The sequence below is a fragment of the Benincasa hispida genome, chromosome 12 (genome assembly GCF_027475165.1).
Source record: "Benincasa hispida cultivar pf3 chromosome 12, pf3_genome.v1.1, whole genome shotgun sequence".
NCBI classification, from domain to species: Eukaryota; Viridiplantae; Streptophyta; class Magnoliopsida; order Cucurbitales; family Cucurbitaceae; genus Benincasa; species Benincasa hispida.
Window position 1 is genome coordinate 22,762,380 of NC_143489.1, and position 10,099 is coordinate 22,772,478.

General features: G+C 35.8%; 1 protein-coding gene across 1 annotated transcript; it reads right to left on the bottom strand.

Moving 5' to 3' along the window:
• Positions 1 to 5,504: 5,504 nt before the first annotated feature.
• Positions 5,505 to 6,084, bottom strand: LOC150031872 (uncharacterized). The gene is made up of 2 exons (XM_090308314.1): positions 5,790 to 6,084; positions 5,505 to 5,731 (listed from the first exon to the last, which is right to left on the bottom strand). The coding sequence occupies exons 1-2, from the start codon at positions 6,082 to 6,084 to the stop codon at positions 5,505 to 5,507; spliced, it is 522 nt and encodes a 173-aa protein (XP_090164440.1).
• Positions 6,085 to 10,099: the final 4,015 nt, after the last annotated feature.

A 10,099-nucleotide genomic window follows, 5' to 3' on the forward strand; every position in this document is an offset into this window, starting at 1 on the left:
GAATATTTATATCGACAAATGCTACTTTTCTTATGGAATACCACATAAGGGAGCATAGACTTAGAAGTAAGATTGTGTTGAATGAGATTTCCAAAGAAACTACCGAATTTTCAACAAGAGTTGTTGAAGAACCTAGTATCTCAACAAGAGTTGTTGAAGTAGGTTCATCTAGTAGGCAAAATCCACCTCAATTGTTGAGGGAACCTCGACGTAGTGGGAGGGTTGCCAACCCACCTATTCGCTATATCGGTTTAACTAAAATCCTAGCTATTGTAGCTGATGGCGGAGTTGAGGATCCACTGTCTTATAAGAAGACAATGGAGGATATTGACAGAGATGAATGGATTAAAGCCGTGGATCTCGAAATGGAGTCTATGTACTTCAATTCCGTATGAGATCTTGTAGATCAATCTAATGGTGTTAAACCTATAGGTTGTAAATGGATCTATAAGAGGAAACGAGGTGCTGATGGGAAGGTGCAAACCTTCAAGGCTAGACTGATGGCAAATGGTTATACTCAGGTAGAGGGAGTTGACTATGATGAGACTTTCTCGCCTGTTGCCATTAGGGGTGTTCATGGGTTGGGTTGGGTTGGGTTGAAGAACTTTTTAGATCCAACCCAATTATTCGGATTGTAAATTTCTTCAACCCAAATAATCTTTATTAAAAAATGAACCCAACCCAACCCAACTATGAAATATTTGGGTTGGATTGGTTCGAATTTATCGGGTCATTTATTTAATTTTTTTTTTCTAAAAAGAAGCAAAACGTTAATATGTAAAAAATTAATTTAATTATTTTCATATATTGAATTAAGATTAACTACTCAATTTCAATTTATATTGTGAAATTCTTTTTTCTAAAGTTCAAAGAAACTACTTTTAAGAGTTATTGAAGAATAAATTATAAAAAAAAATATTGGAATTAAATAAAATTAAAATCAATATATGAATAAATAATTGTGTTATAAGTAACAAAAAAAATTAATAATAAATTTGGGTTGGTTTGGGTTATATTAGGTGAACCCATGGACCAATCCAACTCAGAAAATTTTCATTTATTTGAACCCAACCCAACCCAACCCAAATAAGTTGATAACCCAACCCAAACTGCACGGGTTGTGTTGGGTTGGTCGGTTTTTTTGGGTCATCGAATTTTTTGAACACCCCTAGTTGCCATGCTTAAGTCTATCGGGATCTTTCTATCAATTGTCTCATATTATGACTATGAGATTTAGCAAATAGATGTCAAGACTGCCTTTTTGAATGACAATTTTGAGAAGATAATTTATATGGTGCAGCCCGAGGGATTCATAACCCAAGGTCAAGAGAAAAAGGTTTTCAAGCTTAATCGGTCCATTTATAGACTGAAACAAGCATCTCGATCTTGGAATATAAGATTTGATACTGCAATCAAATCTTATGGCTTTAAATAAAACGTTGATGAGCCTGGTGTATACAAGAAGATGATCAATAGTTCAGTAGTTTTTCTAGTGTTGTATGTAGATGATATCCTATTCATTAGGAATGATGTAGGTTTACTGACTACAGTTAAGAATTGGCTAGCGAACCAATTCCAAATGAAAGATTTAGGAGAGGCTCAGTTTGTTCTGGGTATTTAGAACTTTCAATATCGAAAGAACAAAATGCGATCACTGTCTTAGGCATCGTATATTGATAAGATGCTTGTCAAATATTCGTTGCAGAACTCCAAGAGGGGCTTATTGCCTTTTAGGCACAGAGTTAAATTGTCTAAGGAATAGTGTCCTAAGACACCTCAAGAGGTTTAGGAGATGAGACGGATCCTCTATGCGTCTGTCATGGGCAGCTTGAGTATGTGATGTTATGTACTAGCCCTGACATCTGTTATGAAGTGGGGATAGTCAATAGATATCAATCTAATCTAGGATTAGATCACTGTACAACTGTTAAAAACATTCTCAAGTATCTGCAGAGAACGAAGGACTACATACTTGTGTATGGTTCTAAGGATTTGATCCTTACAGGATACACAAACTTTGATTTTCAGATTGATAAGGATTCTAGGAAATCCATATCAGGATCAGTGTTCACTCTTAATGTAGGAGTAGTAGTATGGCGAAGCACCAAGCATGGGTGCATCGCTGACTCCACCATGGAGGCTGAGTATGTAGCAGCTTGTGAAACTGCTAAGGAGGCTATTTGGCTCAGGAAATACTTGACTGGTCTGGAAGTTTTTCTAGGCATGTCAAAGCCCAAAACACTTTATTGTGATAATAGTGGTGTGGCTAATTTCTGAGACCCTAGAAGTCTTAACGACAACAGCACACAATCTATAGAGCGAAAGTATCATCTCATCCGAGAGATTGTGTATCGAGGGGACGTGACTGCCATGCAAATAGCTTCGAAGCACAACGTTGCTGATCCGTTTACAAAGGCCCTCACGGCTACAGTGTTTGAGGATCACCTACAGAGTATAGGTCTGTGGGCCAAGCCATGTCTGGACTAGGGCAAGTGGGGGATATTGTACTGGGCAGGTGTTATGCCCTATAGTCATAAAGACAAGCATATAGAGTGGAAGTATCATCTCATCCAAGAGATTGTGCATCGAAGGGACGTGATTGTCATGCAGATAGCTTCGGAGCACAACGTTGCTAATCTGTTTACAAAGTCCCTTACGACTATTGTGTTTGAGGGTCACCTATAGAGTATGGGTCTATGGGACAGGCCACATCTGGACTAGGACAAGTGGGAGATATTGTACTGGGCACGTGTTATGCAATAGTTTATTATTTGTATTTTGTTTATATTGTACACCCCACTAGCTGTAGGTCAAATGGGAGATTGTTGGGGTTGATGCCCTAAATCTCATAAGGTTCTATAGTTTGTAAACATTGTTGAACAAACTCATTATGTATTTAATAAAATATTTGATATTTTATTCACTTTGTCTATAAAATATATGGTATTTAAGTTGCATTAACCACAAACCAATAAACTAATATCCAAGGTTATCTTTGTAACTTGAACATGTATGTGGAGACATACGGGTGGATCGTGTTTAAGTGATAATCTAAATGGTCTGTAGTAGATGGATAAGGCTGGGTACCTTATCCTGGTGACACTACGAATATTCCTCGCTTTGTAGGTGTTACAATTGTTGTAAAGTGCTACAAATGATTTGATTTTGATCATTCATGTATTAGACATAAGATCAGGGATATTCTAGACAAAGGAGTTTGTATAAGATCGGACCACGAAATGTTTAGTCTTATTATATAACACTGTTCATAATAGAAACTTACATTTAACCAGGATGACAATATGTAACATGACCTGAATCCTAAGTGAGTTATGAACTCCTGCCTATGAGGGTGGTCCTTTGATTTGTATGGGTGAGAGTGACCAGATCGCCGACTCAACAAGCCTACCACTTTGGGGATTCATCTGATTAGGGAGCTAGGAACACAACTACACAAGATGGAATTCACTCCTTCCCCGAGGCAGGGGTAAGTAGATAAATTACTCCCTTAAGGACTGATTCCAGGTCTTGAACAATGTGACGCCACACCTTCTCCTGGCCCGAGAGGGGTTTAGTCATAGTAGGATTATGATCTATTGTTCATGAGAGGGATCAGTGGTACTTAAGAAGTTGGATGTAACTACAGGGGCAAAACGGTAATTTGGCTCAACTGTACTTACAAGCAATTTGTGAAGGGTCATCATATTGTTTATTGGTTATATCCAATGGACATAGAAATATATTTGTAATGCGAAGAGTGCAGCTGTCGGGATGGTGAATAATGTATTTAAAGAGTTTATTTAATTATTCATGTACCGTTAGAGCTTCAAACTATAGGTCCATGAGGTCCCTTTGGTAACTCGATAAAATTTAGTTGAAAATTAGTTTTTGGATTAATTTGAATTGTTTAAATTAATAGAGGGATTTAATTATATTGATATATTAAGTTATTCAATTATATGTGATATAATTGTCATAATGTATACATTATAGCTTAATGAGAGGAAATAAATATTTGAATGAGATTCAAATATATTTTCTATGAATGGGATTCATAGTTGTTAAATTTAATATAAATGTGATTTGTATTAAATGCCATATAATAGAGAAAAGAAACTATAGTTTATATTGATAATAAAGAAAACCATCTTTTTTCTCCAACCACATTAGTGGGGGTGGTTATTCTTTTTGGCGAAAAGAGAATAAAAAGAAAAATTGTTTTTCTTCTTGTTCCTCGACATTACTGTTGGTTGAATGATTGAGTGAGAAAGACAGAAAAGTTCTGTACTTTGTCTAGAGTTGTAAGAATTCTCAATCTTCTTCTTCCTCCACTTAAAAGTTTCCCTCTAAACCAAAATAGTCAGAGCCCACCACTTATGGGTTCTCATCCTGAGAATACCAAGGTAACATTGTGGTTGTATCCGGTTCTGTTCGAGGCTTTTCTTGAAAAAGATTTTCAAGAAGTTCGTGATCAGTTCGAGGGAAATTTGTGAAAGGTCTTCAAAGGTGAGGTTTCTTGAAACCCATTTTTGTTTAAAGTAGGATGTAATTTAATTATAAATGCATATCTAGATGTTTGTTTATTGTAAACTTTATATTCAATCAATTATAGAATTTGGTCGATCTGCTTTTGCTCAAGGTTCTCTCATTAGAGTTCCTTCACTTTTGACACCACATGCCCCAGAAAAGACACTTGACGAAGCCATAATTCACACTCAGAGAACTTAGCATACAACTCATTCTACCTCAGAGTTTTTAGGACTTTTCGAAGATGCTCCTAATGTTTTGCCTCTGTCCTGGAGTAAACCAAGATGTCATCAATGAAAATTATCACAAAGGTGTCAAGAAAATCCTTGATTATTCTAATCATCAGGTCCTTGAACACTGTTGGAGCATTGGTCAAACCAAACGACATTACAAAGAACTCGTAATGTCCATATCTAGAACGGAATGCAATCTTAAGGATATCGTTGTCCTTTATCCTCAGTTGGTGGTAACCTAACTCGAGGTCAATCTTGGAGAATACTGTAGCCCCCTGTAACTGATCAAACAAGTCACCAATTATGGGGAATGGATACTTGTTTTTTATGGTTACCTTATTCAACTCTCTATAGTCTATACATAGGTGTAACGAACCATCCTTTTTCTTCACAAACAACACTGGCGCACCCCAGGATGACACACTTAGATATATGAAACCCTTGTCAAATAGCTCTTGCAACTGTGTCTTAAGTTCTCTGCTTGAGCCATTTTATAAGGAGCTTTAGAGACCGAGGTGGTGCCTAGTTCCAACTTAATAGTGAAATCTAGCTCTCTGCATGGTGGCAAGCCTGAGAGATTATTTGGAAAAACATCTGGGAGTTCCCTCACAATTGGCTCGGATGACAAGGTGATCTCAGGGCCTCGTGTATCCATTATACTGGCCAAAAGGCCCCAAGCACCCAGGCTAACCATCTTTCTAGCTTTTAAAGCTGAGACTCCCTAGGCGAAGCCTCAGTCTTAGCTCATCTAAACTTAAAACTAGCTTCCGCAGGTGGGCTAAAGATAATTTCTTTACGAAAGTAATATATGATGGCATGGTTGACAGCCAACCAATCCATGCCTAATATAACATCGAAATTTGTCATATCCAGGACTAACAAAGTCACATCTAACACATGCCCTGCTATTACAAGCTGACATACTTTTACCCTCCGTGTCACATGAATAACATCTTCAGATGGAGTAAAAACTAAAAATACATAACACAACGACTCTAAATAGAGATGATATGAACAAATGCATCCAACCAGAGTCAAACGATACAAGAGCATAATGTCCCAAAATAGGGAGTGTATCTATCACCACTGAGTCTGACTTATCTGCCTCATGCCGAGTCATAGCATAAACTCGACCCTGATGCTGTTGTCGATTCAAACTCCTTTGCTGGGAATTTGGGGGTTGACCTCTACCACCTCCAGAACTACCACTAGGGCATTGTTCAACCGTATGTCCTACTTGCTTACACCTGAAGCAAGTTCCTGTACCAATTAAACAACACATCCAATGACATTTTCCACACGATTTGCACACAGGTCTATCCATCTAGACCCCTTCTAAATTAGAAGCTTGCTGCTTAATATGTCCCAGTGGCTTGTCTGTGTTCTTGCTCTTCTTTGGAGACTCTGGAGCTCTCTGGTATGCTTTTCTCTTTTAACCTGAGGTGGGTTCTACTGCCATGGACTTCAAAAACTCAAACCCTAATGGACAACCTACTCGTGCTGGCCCACGAAATGCTGCTGCGTAGGTAGTCAACTCAAATGTTAGTACGTGTTGGGTTTTATGTCCTACAACTCGTGGTTTGTAAACAATAGACTTATTTTGTAAATTGATAAAGTTGTTATTGAATATATGAATTGGTTATTTCATTTTAGAAATAAATCCAATAAACTAAAAGATCCATGACTATTATACGAGTACTTGAACTTTATGTGGAGACATAAAAGCGGATCAGGTTCGAGTAAATAGTCAATGATCTATAGTATACGAATAGGTTGGGTGCCTTATTCTAGTAACACTATCGGATGCGACCCACTCTGTAGTTGTTACAAGGAGTTGTAAAATACTACAAACAAAGTGATCCTGATTCGTTCATGTGGTGACATGAGGAGTGGGGGCATCCTGTGCAGTGAGTTTGCATAAGATCGGAGTAAGAAATAAGTCACTCTTACTTTGTAACGTTGTTTACTGTTTAAGACTGACTATTTCATAGCAATGACCTAGGTAACTTTACCTTAATCCTGAGCTAACTATGAACTTCTATTTATTCGAGATTATCCTTAGATTTTCATAGGTGAGGATTGACTCAACAGTGTCGGCTCAATAAGCCTCCCATTTTAGGGATAAGACCGAGTAGATAGTTAAGGACATAGGGTGCAAGATGGAAATCGCTCCTACTTGCTTTCAGGGATAGTAGAGAGGTTGTTCCCTCAAGTGCTGATTTCGGATCTTGAACAAGGGGTCCCACTCTCTCATTGACTCGAGAAGGATTCTGTTTGTTGATTGGATCACAAACAAATTGTTCATTAGAGGATCAATGAAACTTAAGGAACAAGAGGTAATCTCGGGAGTAAAATAGTCATTTGACCCAGTTATTATTACAAACAACCCGTGAAGGGTTAACTTACTAATCATTGTTATATCGCATGGACACAAAGTAGGAATTTTAATGGGAAAACTTTGAGCGGAAGCGGATCGATCGAATTCCATTATTTATTGAATACAAAGTTTTACAGTAAACAACCAACAAGATATGCATTTAATTCTAAATTACAACATGCTTTAGTAAGGGTTTCAAGAAACCTCACATTTGAAGACCTTTTCTTCACGTTTTCCCTTGAAAAAATCACGAACAACTTGAAGACCTTCTTCAAGATTAATCTCCAACAAAAGTTACCTTAGTATTATCAGGGTGGAAACCTAGAAGTAGTGGGCTCTGGCTATTTTGGTTAAGAGAAAAAAACTTAATGTAGAGGAGGAAGATTGAAAATTTTCACATACCCAAGACAAAACACACAAAACACTTTTGTATTTTTCTTTCTCAATTGTCCAACCAACAACAAGTAGAAGAAGAAAACTTTTTTCTTTTTATTCTCCTTGCCATAAATAACCACCACCCACTAATGTGGGTGGAGAGAAAAGATGGGGAAGGGAGTTGTAACTCCCTTCCTTATTATTAAAATAATAATAATAATATATATATAAATATGATAACCAACTTATCATATATATATATATTATATGTTATATCAAATATAACATATAACCTATAGTTTTTAATATTGTATCACATACAATATAAACTATAGTTTTTTTTCTCTTTTATATGGCATTTAATATAAATCTTATTTATAATAAAGTTAACAACTATGAATCCAATTCATAGAAACTATATTTGAATCTCATTCAAATATTTATTTCCTCCCATTAAGATATAATGTATCAAATACATTATGACAATTATATCACATATAATTGAATCAACTTGATTATATCATATATAATTAAATCCTTCTATTAATTTGAACAATTCAAATTAATCTAAAAACTGATTGTCAACTAAATCCTATTAAGCTACCAAGGGGACCTCATGGACCTGTAGTTTGACGTTCCAACGGTATATGAATAATTAATTAAACTCTTTAATTACATTATTCACCATCCGTTAACTTTTGGACACTCCACTAAAGATTGACAGCTGCACTCTTCGCACTACAGATATATTTCTGTGTCCATTGGATATAACCAATCAATAGTACAATAACCTTTCACAAATTGCTTGTAAGTACAGCTGGGCCAAATTATCGTTTTGCACCTGTAGTTACATCTAACTCCTTAAGTATCACTGATCTCTCTAATGAATAATAAATCATAGTCCAACTATGACTAAATCTCTCTCGGACTAGGAGAGGGTGTGGCGCCACATTGTTCAAGACCCGGAATCAGCCCTTAAGGGAACAATTTATCTACTTACCTCTGCATCGGGGAAGGAGTGAATTTCATCTTGTGTAGCTGTGTTCCTAACTCCCCAATCAGAAGAATCCCCAAAATGGTAGGCTTGTTGTGTCGACGATCTGGCAACTCTCGCTCATACAAATCAAAGAACTGCCCTCATAGGAGGAGTTCACAACTCACTCAGAATTCAGGTCATGTTACCTATGGTCATCCTGGTGAAATGTAAGTCTCTATTATGAACAGTGTTATATAATGAGACTAAACATTTCGTGATCTGATCTTATACAAACTTCTTTATATATAATATTCCCACTCGCATGTCTATACATGAATGATCAGGATTATATCATTTATAGCACTTTACAACAATTGTAACACCTACAAAGTGGGCCATACTCATAGTGTCACCAGGATAACATACCCAGCCTTATCCATCTACTACAGACCATTTAGGTTATCACTTAAACATGATCCACTTGTATGTCTCTATATGCATGTTTAAGTTACAAAGATAATATTAGATCTTAGTTTATTGGTTTGTGGTTAATGCAACTAAAATATCACAAATTTTGTAGACAAAGAATAAAATATCAAATATTTTATTAAATACATAATGAGTTTGTTCAACAATGTTTACCAACTATAGGACCTTACAAGATTTAGGGCATCAATCCCAATACACAATATATCTATAGTGAGGGGAGTGCAACTACTGGGGTTTAGTGAAGTAACCTGGTAGTTAACGAACGAGGGTTAATTCAGTGTAAAAAGTTTAGCCAATTGATTTCAGATCATTTGGAGCCCATGATCTTAGGTCCATTAGGTCTCCCTACTAGCTCACAAACAGAATTAGCCTTATAATTGCGAAAGTTGATTTGAAACGTTCAAATTTGAATTAAGGGATTTAGTAATTATATGTGATATAATTACACGTTTAATTTTGGAATTAAACGTAATTGGAGAATAGATTAATATATAAATATGATTTAAATATTAATTTCATAAATAGGGATTCACGATGATAGCTTTGGTGACAAATTAATTTAATATTTGATATTAAATTAATAGAATTAATTAAATTGTTTAATTAATTATTAATTATTAATTTTATTAGAAAAATTAATTATTGAACTAGTTTTTGTAAAATTAATAAAATTCCAATTTTAATTAAAGAATTAAAATTAAAAATTGATTTTGATTTTTAAATTGAAGTTCAAAATTCAAAATGAAAAAAAATGGAAATTTGGAAAACCCCAAAAAGTGGGATTTTCCCACTCAACTTCAAAGCACCTTAATCACCATAATCCACTAATTCCACCAAGTTGGTGGTGCCTTCATGGGATAAGACTTCAAAGCATGGGTTAATAGTTTAAAATACAAAAGGGATTCACCCGAAAAGCACATGCAATTTGCTGAATTGCTGAGTTTTTGAAAGTTGAAGAAGTTGTTCTTCAACAAGCTGAAAAACCAGAAAACCTCTCCTCCAATTTTCCTAAGTTCAAGCTTGTTTTGAGTCTCACAACTCAATCTAAGGCTCCTAGAGAATAGTAGGGAAACTCTAGTAGTGGTCCACGACTTGAATTGGAGAAGATTGCAATTGTATTTC